The sequence below is a fragment of the Salvia splendens genome, chromosome 5, assembly GCF_004379255.2.
Source record: "Salvia splendens isolate huo1 chromosome 5, SspV2, whole genome shotgun sequence".
Classification (NCBI taxonomy): Eukaryota; Viridiplantae; Streptophyta; class Magnoliopsida; order Lamiales; family Lamiaceae; genus Salvia; species Salvia splendens.
Window position 1 is genome coordinate 10553275 of NC_056036.1, and position 24200 is coordinate 10577474.

At 41.2% G+C, this 24200-nt stretch overlaps 1 protein-coding gene, 1 long non-coding RNA gene and 1 pseudogene across 2 annotated transcripts; 1 reads left to right on the forward strand and 2 right to left on the reverse strand.

The window, feature by feature from the left end:
• The first annotated feature begins 3277 nt into the window (after positions 1 to 3277).
• LOC121803672 lies at positions 3278 to 9941 on the forward strand. Its single transcript, XR_006051097.1, has 3 exons — positions 3278 to 3488; positions 3567 to 3629; positions 9343 to 9941. It is a non-coding gene; the product is annotated as an uncharacterized LOC121803672 (long non-coding RNA).
• Positions 9942 to 14669: 4728 nt separating this feature from the next.
• LOC121803781 lies at positions 14670 to 15450 on the reverse strand (annotated as a pseudogene).
• Positions 15451 to 22506: 7056 nt separating this feature from the next.
• LOC121803482 (2-oxoglutarate-dependent dioxygenase DAO-like) lies at positions 22507 to 23903 on the reverse strand. The gene is made up of 3 exons (XM_042203139.1): positions 23519 to 23903; positions 22840 to 23158; positions 22507 to 22754 (listed from the first exon to the last, which is right to left on the reverse strand). Exons 1-3 carry the CDS (start codon positions 23848 to 23850, stop codon positions 22512 to 22514), a joined length of 894 nt encoding a protein of 297 aa, XP_042059073.1. The 5' UTR covers positions 23851 to 23903; the 3' UTR covers positions 22507 to 22511.
• Positions 23904 to 24200: the final 297 nt, after the last annotated feature.

Here is a 24200-nt window from a genome sequence, read left to right on the forward strand (position 1 = left end):
TAGTCCACCGCCAGATCGACAATTGGAGTTCACAATTGACCTAGAGCCAGGGCCGGTACCAGTATCCAAGGCCCCATATCGAATGGCGCCAAAAGAGTTGGAAGAACTCAAGATACAACTACAAAAGCTTATGGAGTTGGATTTCATTAGACCCAGTGTTTCACCGTGGGGCGCGCCTGTGCTTTTTGTCAAGAAGAATGATGGATCGATGAGAATGTGTATCGATTACAGAGAATTGAACAAGATGACACTCAAGAACAAATATCCACTGCCGAGAATAGATGACCTATTTGATCAACTTCGAGGAGCTGGTGTGTTCTCAAAGATGGATTTAAGGTCCGGATACCATCAGTTGAGAGTTCGACGAGAAGACATACCGAAGACTGCTTTTCGCACGAGATATGGTCACTATGAGTTTATGGTGATGCCGTTTGGATTGACGAATGCACCTGCAGTGTTCATGGATTTGATGAACCGGGTATTTCACCCATACTTGGATAAATTCGTTTTGGTATTCATAGATGATGTACTCGTCTATTCGAGGAATGAGAAGGAACACGAGGAGCACCTGCGAATCGCTCTGGAGACGTTGAGGAGTGAGAAGTTGTATGCCAAATTCAGCAAGTGCGAGTTTTGGCTTAAGGAAGTGAACTTCCTTGGTCACATTGTGACAACAGAAGGAATCCGAGTGGACCCCGTCAAAGTTGAGGCGGTACAGCAATGGAAAGCACCCTCGACACCAAACGAGATTCGGAGTTTTCTAGGCCTGGCAGGATACTACCGAAGGTTTATAGAGGGATTCTCGAAGATAGCGAGACCCATGACCCAACAACTCAAGAAGGGGGTAAAAGTCAATTGGACCCCAGAGTGTGAGGCAAGTTTCCAACTGTTGAAGGAAAAGCTAACTAGTGCACCGATTCTAGCTGTGCCAGAACATGGAGTGAACTACGTGGTATACACACACGCTTCGAAGGTGGGACTTGGATGTGTGTTGATGCAGAACAACAAAGTGATTGCTTATGCATCACGACAATTGAGGCCACACGAGTTGAACTATCCAACCCACGACTTGGAGTTAGCAGCGGTAGTACACGCCTTAAAGATTTGGAGACATCACCTCTACGGAGTCCGATGTGAGATCTTCACGGATCACAAAAGCTTGAAGTACTTCTTCGAGCAGAAAGATTTGAATATACGGCAACGAAGATGGCTCGAATTGGTGAAGGACTACGATTGTGGCATCAATTACCACCCCCGGCAAAGCAAATGTTGTGGCGGATGCTTTGAGCCGGAAAGATCATTCACAGCTGGCTACTTTTATCACCAAAGAAGAAATCTTGATTCGCGAGTTTAACAAGATGCGTTTGGAAGTGGTGAGGGAACCTGAAACAGTGGAAGCCCGAATCGCCACTTTAGTCATTGAACCTGATCTAAGGTCGAGGATTATTGAAGCACAACGGATGGATGTGAACTTGGAGGAAATTCGGATAGAAGTGCGAACTGGCGAATCTGGGAACTTTAGTGAAGAAGGTGACAATGCCCTTACTTTCGAAAGAAGATTATGCATGCCGGATAACGAGGGGCTCAAAAACGAGGTGATGAGTGAAGCTCATGAGACACCTTACACCGCTCACCCAGGAAGTACGAAAATGTATCAAGATCTGAAGAAGTCCTTTTGGTGGAATGGTATGAAGAGGGACATAGCGTCATTCGTCGAGAGATGTTTAGTCTGTCAGCAAGTGAAGATTCTACATCAACGACCGTATGGGAAGTTGCAACCACTAGAGATTCCCGAGTGGAAATGGGAGCACATCACCATGGATTTCGTGACAGGTTTGCCAAGGACTCTAAGGGGGAACACCGCCATTTGGGTAATTATAGATCGACTTACCAAGAGTGCGCATTTCATACCGATTCTTATAAGCTATGGGTCCAGTAAACTGGCTCAAATTTACATAAGGGAGATAGTTCGATTGCATGGAGTCCCAGTGACTATCACGTCCGACCGTGAGCCGAAATTCACCTCAAGATTTTGGATAAGTTTACAGAAAGAGCTTGGAACCAAATTGAACTTCAGCACAACGTTTCACCCGCAAACCGATGGACAGTCTGAAAGAACGATCCAAACTCTCGAAGATATGCTAAGAGCCGTGGTACTCGACCGAGGAGGAAGTTGGGAGGCAGCACTACCACTGATTGAGTTCGCCTACAACAATTGTTTTCAGGCAACGATAAACATGGCACCGTACGAGGCATTATACGGAAGAAAGTGTAGATCGCCGCTCTACTGGGATGAAGTTGGCGAGAGAAGAATACTCAAACCTGATGCCGTGAAGAGATGGTGGGAACTGTGCGGCAAATTCGTGAAAGGATAAAAGAAGCTCAAGACAAACAAAAATCATATGCGGACGTCCGACGAACTGATCTACAATTCCAAGCTGGCGACAAAGTTTTCCTAAAAGTATCCCCGTCAAAAGGGATAACACGATTCGGCGTCAAAGGCAAACTGAAGCCGCGATTTATTGGGCCTTATGAAATCCTTGAAGGAGTGGGCCCCGTTGCGTATCGATTGGCGCTACCACCAAACCTTGGAAATGTTCACAACGTTTTTCATGTGTCACAGTTACGAAAATACGTGTTTGACCCAAAACATGTAATCCGTTTTGAGGAAGTCGTGTTGAATCCAGACTTGAGCTATGAGGAGAGACCCCAATCCATTTTAGACCGAAAAATCCAGAATGTAAGGAATAAACTTGTTGCTTGTGTGAAAGTGCTATGGGAAAATCATGGGCATGAAGAAGCCACGTGGGAGAATGAGGATAAAATGATGGAATTGTACCCCGAACTCTTTACTTGAGGGTAGCAAATTTCGGGACGAAATTTCTGTTAAGGGTGGTAGGATGTAACGCCCCACTTTTTGGACCCTAATTTGTGAACCCGAAAGTACTTGTTTTAATGATATTATTTTCGCGAAGTCCGTGAATTGATTATTGGTGGATTAATTGTTGTTGGACTAGAAACTGTGAAACAATGACCGCGCGAATTTAATTAATTCATGTCCGTGAGGAATATTTATTGGACTCAATTCCGTGTTGGATCCGATAAATTAAATAAATAATATGAAAATCTAGTCCATGATAAATAAATTGCGGACTGCACAATTTAAAATAAAATACAATGGACCGCGAATTAAACAAATTTAATTTAAGATTCTACGCAGATATTCCTCCTCCGTGAAAGGATATCCTTCCTCCGTAATCTGCAAACAAATACCAGATAAATGCAAATTAATTCAAAAATTAAAAAAAAAGAAATATTCGAATCCCCTTCCTCAACCCACGTTGAAAAAAACGCTACCTCTCTCTCCAAATCTCTCCCATATCTGTAACCCCATCCCTTCTATAATATTCACGACAGGATCATCCTCCTTCCTATTCATTCTCTGCAATCAAGAAACCAAGACCCATTCTCCTCAACGTCAATTCAAGGTAAACAATTTCCATGTTGATTTGTATCTAAATTCTCTCCGGCTTCAGAATCTAACATCAAATCGTTGCTTCCGGCAGTAACCAAATCCTCCAGCTTCAAGAACCATTTTTTTTCTCCTCAACCTCCGTCTGCAATTGAAGGTAACCACCTCTCCCATCCAAATATCAATTTCAATTTTTACTACTGCATCCATATACTTTTCATCCTACGGATGCCACAATCCGCGATACCTCCTAACCGAATGAGTCGAAGCAAAACTAAGCTAAAGAAACAATCTTTAACTCACGAAATCAAAAAAAGAACTTACCTTTCGGAGTAAATCGGGGTCTTGCGGGGAGAGTCGGGTTAGTGTCGGAGGCGTCGGGTCTGTTTCGGGTTGGTTTCGGGGCTGCGCGATGTCGTTTCGGAGGCTGCCGGAGCAGGCGCGGTATTGGCTGGAGCAGCGACGACGGCGGAGGCGAAGCTGGGGCTGGCGTTGCAGCTTCTCACGACGGCGCGACGACGGGTGGCGGACCGAGAGCTGCTGGTGGCAGCAGTGGCGTCGCGTCCCCGGCAGCGACGGCGGCGGATCCTGGCGACGAGGAGCAGCGGTGCGGTCGGCAACAGCTCTTCCCGACGGTACAGCGGCGAGCTCCGTGCGGTCTGCAGCGACGATGGCGACGTCCTCCGGCGAGTCGCGGGCTCTGAACTGGAATTGAGTCGGAAGAGGTGTCGAGCTCTGCAAATTTCCGTCGAGAGAGAAAGAGAGATAGGGAGAGAGAGGAAAAAATGGCGTGTAGATGATGGGGTGTGATTTGGGCTCACTTCAGTTTTGGGCCTCATTAATTAGAACTTGGTGAATTATTAAAGGTGGGTTCCATTTAAATTGTTGGGGCTTCTTAATTAAATTGGAGATATAAGGTGATGAAATAATTAAGTTTTGGGCCGATAATTAATTGGGGCGAACTTTTTAAATAAATCCTTGAATTGATATTTAAATTAAATGTGGGGAATTACTTAATTAATTTCGGAATATTTCAGCGAATGAATAATTATTTCCTAAGTCCGAAATAAATATAATTCGAGGGAAAGTGGTTGCGTTAAGTTAATTATACACTTTTATAATTTTGGGGATTTTATTTCGATATCATTAAGAAATACGAGGAGCCAACGGTGGAAATTAGGGGCGTAAACGGCCGCCGAATAATCGAAAACCGAAATAAACCGAGATAGAAGACTTTGCTTAGGATGCATGCATTTTTAGTTACTTGTTTGAAACAATGTGTTGATTTATCTATTATATAAATTGTTAAAGGTGAATCATCGCAAGGGAAAGAAAGTAATTTCAATTTAAGCACTCGAGGTGGGCTTTCTTTTAAATAAGGACAACGTCCTAAATATTTTATCGATGGAAATGAAACTGTATTTATCATGCCGTGATTTGTGTTTTAACGTGCCTATCTGATATGGCTATGTGCCATTGTTATATAAATCGAATTCGGGTCCTTGTAGGGCCGCAAACCCTACTTGGACTAGTGTACACCTATGGTAGATCGTGTGCTAGCGTACGGGCTGGCCGGTCTAGTGGCTTGGTTTGTGGCCACATTCCAAGTCATGTATTGGCAGATATGGCTAACGTCTATGGGAAAATGACTGATCAGTCGACTTTTACTATGGGAAAATGATTTTAGTGCCTCGGGCCTTTCTAAAGCTAAACCCCGACGGTTACTTAAGTATGACATGATAAAATACCAATTTTTATTTAAAATGTTTTCGGCATGAGCCCATTGAGTATTCTTATAGTACTCAGCCCTGCATGTGTTTTCCCTATGTGTAGGTTGAGCGGCGACGAGGATGTGGTGGTGTTGGGCAAGTGAACTTAATATATTATTGATGTCTTTGAACCTTGAGTGTCGTTGTGTCTTCACACATGACGTTACTCTTTCTCTTGGTCGTTTCCGCTGTGACGTGTCGTTTAATTATGATTTATTTGGGCCGACAACTTTAATTGTTAGGGTAATGGATATTTTGAATTTCTTGTTGGATAATATTAAACTCTTGGTTATTTATTTGGATATTAATTGTTGGTCCAACTTGTGCTGAAACCCTAATTCTTTTCGTCTTTCTATTTAATTCTTTTAATCACGATCGCCCGTATTTATTAACCCTAAGGGCGGTCGTGACAATTGCAGAGGTGCGAAGAGACCAACTCAGTACTCAACTGGGAAAAGTGTCATTTCATTGTATGTGACGGTATTGTGCTTGGGCACAAATCACAAAATCTCTGCTGCAGGACTTGAAGTGGACAGATCCAAGATTGTGGCGATTGAGCAGATGTCACCACCATCTAGTGAGAACACCGTGAGGAACTTTTTGGGACACGCTGGCTTTAACAGGTGATTTATAAAATATTTCTCCCAGATAGCTCGCCCCCTATCCAACCTGCTAGCCAAGGATGTCAAGTTCAACTTCTCTGCAGAATGTTTACATGCCTGTGAAATTCTGAAAAAGGCGTTGGTGAGTGCTCCCATACTTATGTGCGATGCTAGTGATGTGGCCGTGGGTTCAGCGTTGGGGCAGAAAAGAGATAGGGTGTTCAGGGTGATTTATTATGCAAGCCAAACTCTAGATCTAGCTCTGGCGAATTACACCACCACGGAGAAGGAGATGTTGGTTGTGGTGTATTCCTTCGACAAATTTCACCCATACCTTATTGGAGCGAAAACTATTGTGTTTACAGATCACGCCGCCATTCGCTACCTATTTGCCAAGTTAGACGCCAAACCAAGATTGATTCGCTGAGTTCTTCTACTACAAGAATTCGACTTGGAAATCCGGGACAGAAAGGTGTGTGAGAATGTGGTAGCCGACCACTTATCTAGATTGGAGCATTGTTTTGAATGGGAAAATTTGAAGAAGCCCATAAATGAGGAGTTTCCGGATGAGCATCTCTTTTATGCTCAAAGCTCATCGCCATGGCTTGCAGATATCGTGAATTTCCTAGTAGCCAAAAGAGGAAGTTCTATCACGACATCAAATTCTATTTTTGAGATGAACCGCTCCTATTCAGAAGGTGCGCAGATATGGTCATTAGAAGATGTACTCCTGACGAGCAATGGGAAGATGTGATCAGAAATTGCCACTCAAGTCCCACCGCTGGTCATTTTGAAGCCAACCGGACCGCGATGAAAGTGCTTCAATGCGGATTTTATTGGCCAAGCATTTATGGAGATTGTCAGAATTTCGTTCTCCACTACAATGAATGCCAAGGAACGGGGGGTGTCTACAAGAAGAAAGAAAGGCCGATGACTACCATCATGGAGATAGAGCTTTTCAATGTGTGGGGGATCGACTTCATGGGTCTCTTCCCATCGTCCTCCGGCCATCAATACATCCTTTTGGCAATTGACTATGTTTCCCGATGGGTGGAAGCGATCCCTACTTCGGTGAATTCGTCCAAGGTGGTGATCAACTTTGTGAAAAATAACATCTTCACGAGATTTGGAGCGCCGAGAGCCTCATTTAGTAATGGGGGTCCCACTTCAAGAACAAGTGGTTGGAAGACGTGTTGAGCAAATATGGTGTTAAACACCGAATCACTTCCCCATATCATCCTCAAGCCAATGGTCAAAATGAATTTGCCAATAGAGAAATCAAAGGCATCTTGGAGAAGACGGTGAATGCGCTGTGAACTTATAGGACGACTTTGAAGCTCGATGATGCGCTGTGGACTTATAGGACGGCTTATAAAAGCCGATCAGCATGTCACCTTATCAGTTGGTTTTTGGGAAATCTTGTCATCTTCCCGTGGAGCTCGAGCACAAGTCATATTGGGCTGTGAAGCAGTTGAATGCGGATTACTACAAGGCGGGAAAGGAGAGGCAATCTTATCTGAACTTGCTCGATGAGTTTAGGAATGAGGCGCTCGAGAACTCTACAATCTACAAGGAGCGTCTCAAAACATATCTTAATAAGATGATCGAGAAGTGGGAATTCTTCCCAGGAGACTTGGTGCTACTGTTCAACTTCCTCTTCTTCTTCTTCTTCTTCTTCTTCTTCTTCTTCTTCTTCTTCTTCTTCTTGCGGCGGTGCCTCACTTCCTTGAGCATGCAAATGCTCTCCGCCCCCATGATATTGATCAATGGCATCGAAGGCGGAGTCTTCCTCGAGGTCGAAGACGGGGGTGCGCATCGGCATGTTCCTCTTCCTAAACTCCCCTTGAATGGGGTTAGCCTCAATGACTCTTCGGTGGGCGGCGGTGTCGAACTTCCAATTAGCCTTGTTGTCCCACGTGTCGACCTTAGTCAAATACGGGATTGGAATAAGAAAGTGATCCCGTTCTACTTGAAGAAAGAAAGCTTGCCCACTCGAGTGGGTCTTCAAAAGTCCAACCGCAAAGAGCACTTCATAGGTGATGTACATCTCACCCATGTCCGGAGTGAAGTCCGTGGTCTGGATGCCAATGTGTTCGGTGATTTCCGTGATCAAATCCCCGCAGCAAATGGTACTCCCGTCCTTCTTCAAAATGCGGTCGACGTAAATGGTGAAGAAGATTCCAAAGTTGATCCCCTTCTTGTTGAGAAGACTCCACATCACATCCAACTCGGTTTGGGAGACGCCTCCACCGTCGGTCCGAGCAAACATCAATTGAGTCAGAGCCCGGTGGAGTTACCTTAGGACGGGGTTGCGGATGGAAGAAGACTTAGCATAAGCCGGGATGAAGTCCTTTCCTTCTATAGTCATGGCACCCCAAACATCAGTGTAGTCGTACTCCACTTCTTCGCCGGGGTTGAGGTTGTAACAATGAAACACCTCGCATAGATCCTCCATGGAGAAGGTGTGGTTGCAGTTGCCGAGGCAGAAGTCTATCGTCTAGGGAATGCGGGAACGACGGTTTTTGTGCACCTTTAGGGTGCTAAGAAACTTGAGGGTGAGTCTCATATAGGACGGTCACCTCCCTTGGAACATGTGTCTCAAACCATTCTCGTCCCCGACGTTGCACAACGCCCAAAAATCTTCGAGAATCCCCAAGGTAGTGAGGGGAAGCTCGTGTGGGTACCGAGAAGGCATCGTATCTCTAGCCGAAACCTTCTTCCACATTGCCTTGTGGTCCTTGTAGCATGTGGTTTGTGTGAAATGTGTGTAGGGTGTGAAATGTGTGTAGTGTGTGTAGCATGTGGTGTGTGTGAAATTTGTGTAGTGTGTGAAGATTCAATTTTATAACTATTTGGAATTCCAATTTTCTACTTTGATATGAAATTCAAATTGTGAAATTGCAATTTAATTCCAAATCCAAATATTTTTGTGGTACCAAAAATTAGATTTGGAATCTAAGGCTCCAATTCCAATTCCAATTCCAATTCCAATTCCAATTCCAATTCTAATTCCACGCCTCCAGAGTCCAGTTCCATGTTCCCAAACATAGCCTAAGGTCATATCTAGGATAGTTTTTAAACTAAACAAGTAACATGTGAATTGATATTGAACCGGCTGGTTCAGCTGTAAACCGTCAGTCAATTGAATCGGTTCAACCAATTTTTTTACTCCATTATTTAAAAAGTTATTATTCAAAAAAAATATTTTTTCAAATTTTTAATAACCAATAACTAAGTCGAGTCCATGAAATTTAAAAAAATAGTATACTTAAAAATAGACTTGGTGGTTTCCTTTTATAAGTACATTCCACAATGTATGTCTATTTTTTAATGTGGACTACAAGTCTTTGTTTCATAGTCACAGTATGACTTATGTACTAAGTATTCAATAATCATGATGTACATCTGCTACATACTACTGTTACACAATACTTTACTACAATGAAGATATACTATTGTACAGGTAAAACTGAATTTCAATCTCCTATAACATTAACAGGAGCAGCAAAATAGGCAGGTTACGTTTGAAATATAGGCTAGTGAGTAGGCTTTTAAAAGTGGCAATGAAGGCTGGAGACGATTTGATGAAGCAGCCATCCAGTCCTGATAGCGATCTGGTTGCCGGAGTCGCTCCCTCGGCCTCAACTTCCTAACTGCTATGCTCTCCTCCTCCGTTGGCGACGACTCTTCCTCGCCTCTACTCCCCGTCACCGTCTCTGCCACTGTCGATGGTGTTGGGGTCGTGTCTGCAGGCGATGATGTTGGGGTCGTAACATACGATCGCCGAGTCAAATGCGCCCGATGCATCGTCCTCCTGCAATGGTCGGACGATCTCGCCCGATGACGATTTTTGCGGATCGTCCGCCCGATCCCCTCACCATTATGGATGCTCTTAATAGTGGGTGGATGAAAAAGGAAAATAAGACATTTAATAGTGGACGAAGGGAGTATACTATTTTCTTGTTTCATTAAACGAGCTAGCTGTCACCGTGGCCGTGGAGAACTAGCTTCCTGCTTGATTCTAGATTTTCATTGTCTTTTCTTGTTTGAATTTTCGACCTGTTTATTAGTATAATATTATTACTAGTATTTAGTTTTTGATCATACATTTCACTTTTTAATTTATATGGAGTCACATAGAGATTAATGGTGACTTAATAGATCCCTAAAGAAAAAAAAATGGTGACTTAATAGTTGGCTTACTAGATTACAAGTACAATAATTTAATTATTAATCAACGTCTAGTGTGTGGCAGATAATTCGAAATTGTATTGACGTTGAACAAGCATGGTTGTGTGATTTAATAAATGACATACTACTCCCTAAACATTGATTTAACCGCCATAAATTGATAATTAAAGGATGTTAATATTGTATTGATACTCATTTTCGAGGGATTCATAAATCAGAACTCAGTGGGTGGAGTAAAACTAATACTACTCAAGTTATTTTAAATATAACTGCTAGTTTAATGAATAAAATTGACAGCTGGTGGTTGTAAACTTGTAACTTTAAATAAAATTGATTGCCATTCTCAAAATTAGTGTTCTAGTGGATGATAGGAGATTTTAGAAAATATTTTTGATGGTAAGTAAAAAAAATATAGTTAAATGTATTAATGGAGATTAAAAAAAAGTATAGTTAAAGTAACTACTAATAAAGAGTGAAAATATAGTTATATGTAATTAAAAAAATAGAAGTGTGATATGAGATAAATAAGTATAAAAGAAAAAGAAAGTGTGGTATCTTTTCTGATACAATGAGAGTAATTATCTTAGGTAAAAATGATGGTGTTTTTGAAATAAAATGAAAAAAATTATGATTAGAAGTGACTATTATAAAATCAAATAGTACTAGTATCATTCAATTTATACTGAATAAAAATGAAACAGAGAATTACCTTGGATAGTAAAAACAAAATTTGAACATCGAGTCCAAGTAAAAGATTCAAGTATGGTCCACATATGAAAAGCAGTGAAATAAATGCGTGTTATGTTAATCTCCTCCGCATCCACCACAGCCACCACCATCGCCACCGCCGCCGCTACAGCAGCAACCCAGCTGGACTTGGACCACCGTTTCAGCAACCTGTATGCCGTCCAGAACGACCATGTTGCCGACCCTATCGCTTGTTTGTGGCCTTCCGTCGCCGTCGTCGTCGCGGCAGAAACAGACGCTGATCCAGCAAACTACGAGCGCCGCCGCAATTATGCCAAACACGATTGCTACGGCTGAATTGATCCCTCCTCCTTGCGAGTCAGTGACGAAGCCACACTGGGGCCTGGGGGCCACTGTGCCCCCCAGCTATCGTACCATTATTAGATATTATGCTTTAACAATACACTAAAAAGTGTTCTAGCGAAGTTGGTTAATATACTCCCCTTTCATCTATGAAGAACCGAGCTCGACTCCCATAAATCACAGTTGATGTTTTCATTTTGCAAAACACTAGATTTACTTTCTTCACTTAGCTTTTCTATAGACACCACTTAAGCTAATTCAATTGACTTTTTCACTTTATATTCTGTTTATTTCAAATTTTTCCATTTATATATTCTGTTCATTTTATAAATTTTCATGTTGGCCACTTTGAAAAATCTTTTTACTTATAATTTTTATCATTCATAAGATTCTTACTTTTTACACATCCACATCTATTAATTTATTTAATTTTAATGTTTATTATTTGTGTCACTCTGCAACATTTTATTATTTTAAACAGTTATTGCATAGTTGATAAATTAAATATATTTAGACTTCAATATACTCTTTAAATATGAAATACTTTACTCCATATTTTTAGTCTAAGAATATACTCCATAATCTTTATTCATTTCTTTATAATCATCATTCAATTTCATCTCAAACTTCTCTTATTAAAGATTCATAGAAAATGAATCAAAGTTCTCTTATTAAAGATTCATAGAAAATTAACAAGTAAATATCGTAAGATTTAATCATTAAATAAATGAAAAAATTATATTTTTTTCTTATGATATGTAGTCATCAATAAAAGTATTTGGACCCTCCAATAAAAATTTTTTGGCTTCGTCACTGTTGCGAGTTACTATAAATATAATACTAGTACTATAATTTAATAAGGTAGAAAGATATATAGTATAGTACTTACATAGTAGTAATTGTTTTGTTTTGTTTTAAACATGAAATAGTATACCTCATTTCAAGCTTGAACAGAATTTTGAAGCTCCTCTACACATGATTTTGGTGTCTAGGGTGTTTGAGATGTGTGTTAGCTAAATATATATAGACTTAAAATTGGATATGAAATTGACTTGCTCAATTATAAGTTATAACCAATTAAGATTCTCAAATACGTACTTTTAGTCATACGTTAGTTTATTTTTAATTCCCATCTCTCGGTGTTATCTTTATGTAGTTTTAGGGTAATTGCTTAGTATATCAAGATTCTTTGTCCTATTTTGCAAATCCGACATGAATTTTTATATATTCAATTAATAATATTATCAATATTTTTTGCGTTAAAATGACGTTGTTTCTCAATCGTTATGACTCGATGCAATAATAGTTAAAAATTAGGTTGTCCTCGAATGGAAGAAATTTCTTGGAAATTTTGCAAGGCCTCTTTCTTTTGTTGCTTGAGGTTTAATTAGGAGAGGGCTGATCATGCGTCTTTTGACCCTGCTATTTCCACTTTAAATTATAGTACTACGTCATTATCTTGGATGATTAAGAGCTAAAAAAATTTATGTACAGCCAAATGTAATCAAACATCATACTTAGTAAACCTTCGTTGGAACTCGATATGATTAAAGTAGAAAAGGCGGTTCAGTGTCGAGAATTTTTGGTGCTGATCGTCGTATTAAGTTGTCCGTTTCTGGGCGTCTTCATCTCAATTTCTCTTTCATCATCGCCAATTTAGCGTCTATTTTATTATCTAATTTATCATATTGTTTTGATTCAACAGATAAAATTATTAAATGTGACTGTTGGAGATTCAAGAATAAATTTTAAATTGAAAATTGATACATGTCTATTTGAAAATTTTATTACTCCATTTAGGTGACGATAAGATAAATTGTAGCGCATGAAATTAAATTATTCCTGATTGATTGAAATGAAAATAATATAAGTTCCATAACTAAATTGAAATCGAGCAATTTGATTTGATTAGAGGTTCAAGAATTAAAAGAAATGAATTAGTAGAACATAAAATTGAAATATCATAGATATAGAAAAAAAATGTGTAACCCCCCTTCCAAAACTGTCAAACCGCCGTCTCTATGGGGAACTTCATTTGACGATCGGCCGTACAATGCCCACAACGCCGCCAAACGTCACTGCAAACTTTCCTCTGACAAGTCACAATTTCAAAACTCGTCTTACTATCAACATACAAATAAGCTAACAAATTTCAAAACTCATAGAAATAATTAGATTATCGTACCTCATCTCGAGCAAGATCTCACGCAACGTTTTAAACCGTTTCACGAAACTTGGAATATTGACGCAATTTAACGGAGATCTATATAGACACTGCGAATGCGAGGGTTCAATTTTTTTACCATGAAAGAAAACCGTGATTAATTTTGCTTATAATGAACGGGTTGGTGATCAGGGTAATGTAAGAACGTAAGGTCATATCTAGAATAATACTAGTTGTTAAGCTAAAAAGAATCTAATTTGGTAGATTAACTATGTTCAGTTACATTTAAGTGATTTAAGGGCACGTTTGGTAGGTTAACTATGTTTTGGTCAAGTGTGTCACTGGAAAATGGATCTCACCTCATAAGGATAAAGAACTTTCCTAAATGGAGTTTTTCTATTTTTAGGAAACGGCCAAAAAAGAAATAATTTCTACTTTTAGGAAACGGAAGGAGTATTATTTTTCCAAAATGACTGCAAAAAAGAAGTGTGTCAAATAGAGTGGGGAGGTAGGAGTATACAATTAGGATTTCGTTAGAGTCCTTATAAGATTACTTTTAATTTGATTGTATATGGTATGCCAAAAAAACAATTTAAGTCAAAGAAATTCTGATAAATTTAATATGTGGAGATATATTTGGAGAGATAATTTTACTACACTCCCGCCATCCCATAATGTTTGTCACTTATTTCTATTTTCGTTTGTCCCACAAAATTTGTCACATTTCACTTATACCATTTGTGATAGTGGACCTCACATTCCACAAACTCATTCTCACGCATAGTATATTACTCCCTCCGTCCCATAAAAAGGGGTGCAATGGATATGGCACGAGAATTAAGACAAAATTGGTAAAGTAAAAGAGAGGGAGAAGAATGGTAGTTAAAGTAGTGTTAGTGGATAGTGGGACCTACATTATTAAATTGATATAAATTTCCAAAAATGGAATGCACATATTTTTGTGGGACGGACGAAAATAGAAAGTGCACAATTTTTATGGGATGGGGGAGTATAAAATTAATTTATAAAAGTAGATATCATATTCAACTAATTTTTTTAACCCATTATCCATTACCTTTCTTAAAATCTGTGTCGTATAAAAAAAGACAAATTTTGTAGGACAGAGGGAATACAATCTGACACATGTTTGGGTAAAATTGTTGGATACGTCCTAGCAGTGCGATTTGAAATATATGCAGTCTATATTAGCATATAAGGATTGACCCATCACATTTGCCACTTACTTACTAGATAGTCAAGAATCATGGTGTACGTCTGATAGATACTTGTAATGTTACACAATACTTTACTACAATGAAGATATATTCTATAGGTAAAACTGAATTTCAATCAACTATAACAATAATAGGAGCAGCAAAATAGGCAGATTACTTTTGAAATATAGGCTAGTGAGTAGGTTTTTAAAAGTGGCAATCAAGGCTGGAGACGATTTGATGAAGCAGCCATCCAGCCATGATCTTGTATGATCGCTGAGTCAAATGCACCCCATCCCAGCTTAGGTATCGCTCTGGATCCGGACACACCCCAACTCCATCATTCCTACACATTCTCCACAACAAGCCCCTTCTGTATCAAGCCCTACATGCATTCGCCAAAGAAGTTGGAGTAGTTTTTTTTTATGATTGTGTGGTGTTACCAAACAAGTACTACTATAAATGTAGGTGTACGTACCGTGAGATTTGGCGTGTTCCAATAGAAAGTGATAGGCGTTGTAGTAATCAGCATAGACGACGGTTGCATTAGGGCTTTGTTGCTGTAGATCATGGATGGCTTGTTGAAGTTGCTGATTGTGGTATTTAGCAAAATCATTCATTTGCTTTAGGCATCGGCTCTCATCGTATGCTGCCGATACGTTTGTCAAGAATTTGGGTTTTGTAAACTGGAAGGCAACCGATAGGCATGTTCCCGGGAACCACCACCCTTGTAGCTCCGTAGCTCATAACTTTCTACACTCAATTTGTAATCCGTAGTTAATAAAGATAATATTTAAGGATTTTTGTAATAGAATTATACAAATCAACTTACCTTAACACCAAGCATGATGGTATTTACAACTTGGGGTACCATGTTTCTCACCTCCTCTATTGGCTTCCCTTCAAAGAAGGCATAGTTGTAGTCGTTACCACCAATCGTTCCAAACATAAAAAGCGCGGTTTCCATTTTCTTGGTACAATCTAACATATTGAAACACAAAACAAAACAAAAAATTACAAAAAGGAAAACCAATGATTTCTTTTTATCACTTTGCAGCATTAGAGCATTCACAATAGGAATAGCCCAGCAATAGCCTAGCCATAGCCTAGCCACAAACTACTCCTGTCACATCATCAACACTAAAAATCCACCTGCCACATCATAAATAGCCCAGCAATAGCCTAGCCACATCATAAATAGCCCAGCCACATCAATAGCCACATCACTAATAACAATTATATAAAAATGAAATAATTAACAATCACACAATATACGGAATTTAATTAACGAGACATATACGGGAAACATTAATAATACTATTAAAATTTTAAAAAATACAATAATTTAAAAAAAGTACAATAATTTTAAAAAATTACAATAATTAACAAAAAAGTACAATAATTCACTCATCTGCTCCGTCGTCGTCTCCTTCGTCGTTGTCGGCACCATCGCCTCCGCCTCCGACGCTGCCGCCGCCTCTACTCCCGGCGGCTTCCCTCCGTGCCGCCTCCAAATCCTCCTACATGCTCAGGAGCAATGTTTGAAGCAAACTCTTCTCCACGGGGTCCACCGCCGCCCGCCATTCGGCCATCGTCTTGACCATCTGAGCGAGCGTTTGTTGACGCGCGAAGAATTTTAGATCCGCTGTGGATTGGCCAAGGGGGGATGCCGACTGGACCTCCTGGGAACCCCCGGCGACCCCCCTCGCCTCCCGTTGAGCCCGCCTGTGCCCAACCGGGCGAGTTCGATGAGCGAACGAACGAGGGGTCGGGACCTCCTGGGCCGTCTCGGGGAGGTCGTGGGAACCACCGCTGCTGCCGCTGAAATCACCGGTATAGTTCAGTCGTTGCTTCTTCGGCCAGCCAGCGTCGACACCTACTCGGAACTTCTCGGAGTCGTTCAGCACAAGATAGCAGTTCCAGTAGGTGAAGTCCTTATACACCCCCTTCAGGGGGAAGGCTTTCTCCGCTATCCTCCTGCAGTCTTCCTCCGTTTGGCCACTGCTCATCATGCGGAGGGCGTTGGTGTACAAGCCCAAAAATCGGGAGACCGCAGCCCTGATTCGGTCCCACCCCTTCCGGCAATCCTCCCCGGTGCATCGCCTCCCCTCCGGGAAAAACCTCTGGTATGCTGTTGCTATCTTGCCCCACAAGTTGATGATCCTCTTGTTGTTCGAAATGAGAGGATCGTCGCAAACACTCACCCACGCTTTGGCCAGCGCGACGTTCTCCGGGGTCCCCCGTCGCCGGTACTCCCCCCCCGGCGTCCCCTGCGTCGCCTGTACCCCCACGGGCATCATCTGCATCCCGGGTGCCCACCCCGACATCGCCTGAAACCCCCCCGGCGGACTCCCCCGGCTGGCATCCCGGGCATCATCTGCTGCCACGGGTACATGTTGTAGTATGGTGGCATCTGACTCCATCCACTTCCCACGGGGACCGGGCGTTATCGTATCAGTTGTTTAATACTGAAAGTTGGCCCAAGTTCACTTACTCGAATGAATACATGCTTCTCCGAGACTCTCCTCAATTCAAGGCGATCTGCGATGATGAGACCGGTCCTACTGGGAAGCGGACAAAAATCGGGCCCGACAGCAGTGGTACCGACTCAAGTGCATTCGACCTGAATGACGATGTGAGGGATGAGCCCCCCTCGACAATGTCGAGGCGCCAGCACCCGCAGGGCCAACAAGCCTCCATCCGGGAAGCTAGATCCGCTTCCCAAGTCTCTCGGGCGAGCGCGGCGACACCGCGCCCTTCACCACCGACCGCGGTGTTGACTCAAACACTGGAGGTGCAGATGATGAAGCAACTCCAGGATAACTTGTGCTTGTACGAGAAGTCGACGGACCCTATCACCAAGATGATGTACTACGACCTCATTCTTAGGTTGAGGTCGAAGTTGGGCTTATCCGTTGGGTCGGCGACGGGCAAAGCAAGCGGCAGTGGGGCCGGTGTCGGCGGCGGTGGAGGAGGTGAAGAAGATGTGCCGGATTCCGATTACGCCACCGAGTAGGTAGCGGTGGCGTTTTTTTATCTTTTTATGTTGTGTTTTTTAAAAATTTTCGTTGTAGAATTTTCCCCTATCAAAAGTACGACGAAAATTTATCTATAATTCGTAACTTTATTAAATTATGTTTGTTTCCCAAATTATTAGTCTACTAAAATTTAATATAGTTAAATTAAAAAATAACATTACTAAAAAAGAAAATAAAATAAATTTTATTTTTAGAGGGCCACATTTGGTGGCCCTTGTTATTTTTGTTATAATTTTGACTTTTACCATTGCGGAGGGCCACATAAGATCCACAAATGGTGGCCGGGCCACATTTGGTGGCCTTCAAGGGCCACCATTGTGGACACACTAAGGATGTTTGAGAGTAAATATAAGACACGAGGAATCTAAGGGTATCCACTACGCGGCACGCCACCGTCCCGCGTTCTGTCCCTCCATGTTTGAGAGTAAATATAAGACACGAGGAATCTAAGGGCATCCACTACGCGGCGCGCCACCGTCCAGCGTTCCGTCGCAGAGGGACAGAACGCTCGCGCGACGCGTTGCGACACGCCGTCCCGTCCCGATCCCGTCCCGCGGCCCGTGCCTGCGAGACACGGGACGCCCATGCGTGACGCCCACTCGCCAGCCCGCGAGTGGGCGTCGTCACGCTGAAGCAATAAATTTATTTTTTTAAAAAAAATTGAATTTAAAAAAAAATACTTTTTATTTATAAAAATTGTTTTTATATTTAAAAACAATTTTTACAAATAAATAAATACAAGAAATTCGTAACAGCCCACATATATTTGATGGGCTTGCGAATTTATGACACTCATCCTTGGTTGCTTCTCTCTTATAGGGACAACCTTGAATGTTTTACGTTCCACTTTCGATGTGGGACAAACTCATTCTTGGTCGCTTCTCTTTTATAGAGACAACCTTGAATGTTTTATATTCCAAATGTTTTATGTTCCACTTTCGATGTGGGACAAAGTCATTCATGGTTGCTTCTCTTTTATAGAGATAACCTTGAATGTTTTATGTTCCACTTTCGATATGGGACAATGTCATTCTTGGTTTCTTCTCTTTTATAGAGACAACCTTGAATGTTTTACGTTTCACTTTCGATGAGGGACAAAGTCATTCTTGGTTGTTCTTCTTTTATAGAGACATCCTTGAATGTTTTATGTTTCACTTTCAATGTGGGACAAAGTCATTTTTGGTTGCTTCTCTTTTATAGAGACAACCTTGAATGTTTTAAATTTCACTTTCGATGTGGGACAAAGTCATTCTTGGTTGCTTACAAAGTCATTCTTGGTTGCTTCTCTTTTATAGAGACAACCTTGAATGTTTTATGTTCCACTTTCGATGTGGGACAAAGTCATTCATGGTTGCTTCTCTTTTATAGAGACAACCTTGAATGTTTTATGTTCCACTTTCGATGTGGGACAATGTCATTCTTGGTTTCTTCTCTTTTATAGAGACAACCTTGAATGTTTTACGTTTCACTTTCGATGTGGGATAAAATCATTCTTGGTTGTTCTTCTTTTATAGAGACATCCTTGAATGTTTTATGTTTCACTTTCGATGTGGGACAAAATCATTCTTGGTTGTTTCTCTTTTATAGAGACATCCAAGAATGATTTTGTCCCACATCGAAAATGAGACATAAAACATTCAAGGATGTCCATATAAAATTGTATTTTAAATTATGTCATTTTTTATTTTTTTAAAGATTTTAATTATGTTTTTTTTTTAATTTTAATTTGTATTTTTATTTTATGCTGTAATGTTATTTTAATTTTAATGAAGTGTTTTTGTTTTAATTGAATTGTGTTGGAAAAATAATAAAAAATGAAATTGAATGAATAGTAATTTAAGGGACGGAATAAGGGACGGTTAAGGGACTGAGCGTTACAGGTTCCGTCCCTTAGTTAAGGGATGGATGAATAAAGTACAGTGTGACCCTCAAATAGTAGTTTAAGGGACGGTTAAGGGACGGTGGAGGGACAGCGTAGTGGATGCTCTTAGGGACTTTAAGAAGTTGTAATTTTCCCATGACTCGTAACGGAGTCAAGATTGCACTCGTCAATCATAACAAGAGTTTAGTGATAATTGTGATTTGTCTAGTAAAGATTGCATCATAATTGAAATATTGGATTTATAACTTGAATACATAAAGATTCAAGAAATCAATACCTTGAAATTCATTTTTTCCACTTGAGAAACATTTATATTTACTTTCTTTATTTTAACTAATCTGTTTTAGTTATAAAAATTTAACTCAATTCTTGTGATCTGTATAGAGTTCGAAGTTTAATTACACTACTTAGGGCACCCGCAACGCGTTACGCGGGTGTCCCGCATTCCGTCACGGGGGGATGGGACGGCGGCGCGACGCGTTGCGGCGCCCCGTCTCGTCCCGTCACGGCATGACGAGTGACGAGCCGTCTCGCCACGCGCCCAGGCGCCATACGTGACGCCCACTCGCCGGCCCGCGAGTGGGCATCGTCACGCTGAAGCAATAAATTATTTTTTAAAAAAAATTAGAATTAAAATAAAAATAAAAATTTTAAACGGTAATATTGCCGTTTAATTAGCCATTTTTTTTATTTATTTTTATTTTTTTACTCTATAAATACTCCTAATTCATCCTCATTTCACACACAACTACACATATTCTCTCTCCAAATCATCTTCATTTCCTCTCCGATTTTCATCTAACATCTCATCACAAAATGTCCGACGACGGAAACTCTGGCGATGGTGGCTCCGGCGCGTGGGATCTCAACTCGTTCGGCGACTGGGAGAGCATCTACAACACATTGGGTGGTTCCCGGTTCGTCGACGCCGGGCACCCAGGGTTCGTCGACGCCGCGGGTACCAACCACCCAATTTTGACGTGGATGCATACGCCCGTCCCTCTTCCCCGCGGTATTCGCAGGGATTATTCCAGATTCGGCAGGATTATTCCGTTGAACCCACTTCGGGAGGAGGCCGAGGCGGTGGAAGCTTCAGGGCAGAGGCGGGCGAGGAGGAGGATCTAGGCCGGCATCCGTACAGCAGCAAAGAAACGATGGCGGTGTACAACGCATGGATCCGTGTTTCATACGATCCCATCGTCGGGAATCAACAAAGCCGGAAGTGTTTCTGGGAAAAGGTCTCTGAGGCATACCACCAGATTAAGCCGAAGGGGTCCCGCTGCCGCACATATAAGATGTTTCGCGCTCACTTTAACCGAGTCGACAGAGAGGTCAAAAGATTATGTGGCATCTACACGAACGAAAAGGCTCAGTACCAAAGCAGATCCACGGGCGCCAACATTCTGAGGTCGGCTTTGCGCGTCTACCACGACGACACCGGCAAACAGTTCAAATTTGTTGATGTTTGGCATGTCGTCAAGGACGAGGAAAGGTGGGCTGGCAGTGTCCGCTCCAGCTCGGGCTCAACCTCCAAGCGCACGAAGCACACGGCGAGTGGCCAATACTCGTCTGGTGACGCCAGTGAGGGCATCGGTGCACAAGAGGGTGCCTCGCAGAAGGTTGAGGGCACGGCCGGCGATGCCGGGGGATCCTCCCATGGGCGCCGTCAGCCGCAAGGGACCAAGGCGGCGAAGGCGACTAGAGCGAGGAAGGGCCGAGGTGAATCAAGCCAGGCTGGCTCGGGCTCGGGCTCGGGGGGAGGCTCGAACTCCCTTATGGCCATGTACATGACCGCCACAATGGCGGACACTTCCCGCTTTACGCCCGCCTAGTACCAAGCCTGGTGGAACGGAATTGTATTTATGGCAGCCCAACTTGGCCTTCCGCCTCCTACCGGCTTTAGTGTACCTCCACTGCCTTCGGGGGATGATTCGCCGGCGGAGTAGTTTTTTTATTTTCTATAAAATTGTATTTTAAATTATGCCATGTTTATTTTTTTAGGATTTTAATTGTGTGTTTTTTTAATTTTTTAACTTTTAAGTTGTATTTTTATTTTATGTTGTAATTTTATTTTATTGTTAATGAAGTGTGTTTTTTATTAAATGAATTTGTTGAAAAAAAAATAAAAAAATTAAATTGAATGAATAGTAATTTAAGGGACGGAGGGTTGCAGGTTCCGTCCCTTAGTTACGGGATGGAGTAAAAAAGTACAGTGAGGCCTGCAAATAGTGTTTTAAGGGACTGTATAGTGACAGCGTTGTGGATGACCTTAGAGCCTACATTTTATTCCACGTGAATAAAATATTTATGCTAACTATTGAATATACATATTATATATTTATTTGTGCATTATCAGTGAATTTGAAAGTAGAATTGAATGAAATCGAAAACAAAAAGTACCAATCTAATATAATATATAAATGATATGCGTAAACAATGTATTCTAAATAATAAAAATAGACTAAATAATGATTTAAAGTAAGTATTTATTAAGTTTTAAAAATTTAATGGGCAGAATTAATGCTGAATGAAATCATACTTTAGTGATTATTGGAGGTAGTGCGTGTCCTGACTCCTGTGTTCGTCGATAATTGGAGTATATAGACAACGAATAAACATTTATGCGAAGTTGACTTGAACATGTAAAATGATCGAAAGAGCTTCATCATTAATTTTTATTAGGTGGCCGAATAAACTACTAAAATCTATTCATTATAGCGACGTCACCTCCAGACTGCTCAGGTTATAACTTTATAACAAATCTTCTTAATCAACTTCAAATAAACCTTCATCAATTTGACTTTCGCACAATCATAAATTGATTTTAAAATTTGATAGACCTGACTACGTCGTATCGAAATAAAGTAGTGTACACAAAATAATGTAACTTCGGCGTGGCTTTATTTTCATTCATTTGTTTCCAATGATAGAATCCGTCAAGCAATAGAGTATTCACACACTTAATTAATACACTAATTTTTATTCAAAAATAAAATGACAAGACAAACCTTACCTCGCCAAACGCATGAAGGAAAATATAATTAATTAGTATGTTGCAATACCGAATGCATATTGTATTAATTAATGTGCGTCACACAATTTTCCACAAATCTCACAATTTCACAAACATTAGGCCAAAAAAAGCTCAAGGGCTTCTCCGGTAGGTGACTTGGTTGAAGCTCTGAGCTTTCTGTACTCTTCGAAGTCAAACGGAACATAGCGGCGGGGGTGGTCGGAATCCATGAGGTGCGGCGGCGCCTCCACTTTCCCATCTCTCGGCCCCAACACGAAAAGAGCAACAGAAGTCCGCACAGTTGCCTCGTAGCACTGCACTCGATGCTTCACATTGCAAAACCTCCCATTGCTCCAAGCCTTGATCAAATATAGCAATTAAAACAACATAAGAAAAACAAAATCAATTTGGTCATGCAATCACAAACCAAAACAATACTAATACCTTAGCGGTATCTCCGACATTAACAACGAGAGATCCGGGTATCGGATCGAGGGGAACGAGCTCTCCTGTGATCTTGTGGATGGCCTCGAGGCCATTCACCATCTCATCATCTTGCAATATAGTGAGAAACCCCGGATCTGTGTGCAAAACGGCCCCGGTTAAACCGACCGATTGAGGGCTGTAGTTGTATTTGTTCATTTTCAACTGGCACGGCCAGTCTTCGAAGAGATCGCCATCCATCCCCAGCCCCTCCATCACCTTCCTCCCCAAAAACTGGCCTAGGTAGTACAATGCGAACGCGTACTTGCTCAACACCTCCCTGAAAAAATATCATGTACAGATAACATTGTTACTCTCTCCGTCCGTCATTAAATATCTCATATTTGACCGGCACGAGTTTTAAGAAATTGTTTGACTTTATGTAGTAAAGTTGGTAGAAAAGTTAGTGGAATGTGGGACTTACTTTTATATGTTGGTTTTTATAATAAAATGTGAGTGAAATGAGTTAGTGGAATGTATGGTCCACTTATCAAATATAGTAAAAGTGAAATGAGATATTTATTAGCGGACGGATAAAAAAGGAAAAATGAGACATTTAATGGCGGACGGAGGGAGTACTAGAATATACGGCTCTTCTTAGTATGGTGAAATAGAATGAAAGTAGGAATGTTGTGCTTACCTCTGATGTGGCGAAACGTTTATCTGAGAGCAAAAGAGGTCGATGGCACCGGGCGAGGCCATGTCGTACAAACTAAGACCCTCGAAGAAAGGGCTAGCGGAGTTTGGTGGGGTGTAGCCTTTGCCTGGCTCAGGGTGGGAGTTTTTTTGCTTGACCTCCATGGGGAGGTCTGTGAGAGAGAGGGTGATGGCCTTCATTTGGGTCATGAGCTCTATTGCCACGCCATGGTTAACCATTCTGAAGCAACCCCACTCTTCGCATGCTTTCACTATCTTCTCCGCTAGATTCTCTGATTCTTTCATGTCGATTACGGGAGCTGAATACCTCTCCATGGTTTTGCAAATTCTTTGTTTTTGAGGGGAGGGGATGGGGTGGTTATATCAGAGTTTTCTATTTGAATGGATGATGAGATATTTGAATGCATGTTGGTATTTACTATTTATACTGGAAATTTAGATATGATTTTGCAAGTTTCTCATTTTTATAAAACAATAAATTAATACTTCGTCCGTCCAGGTTACATCTACCAAAATTAGTACCATTTCCATTTATTTTAACTTTCCTACTAGTTTTTTTTTCTACTTTATGAATTAATTGTGTTTAAGAACACAAGTCATTCACAAACGAGACAATTTTTTGTGGACTAATAAAACATATTTATGTGCCAAACACAAATAAAAAA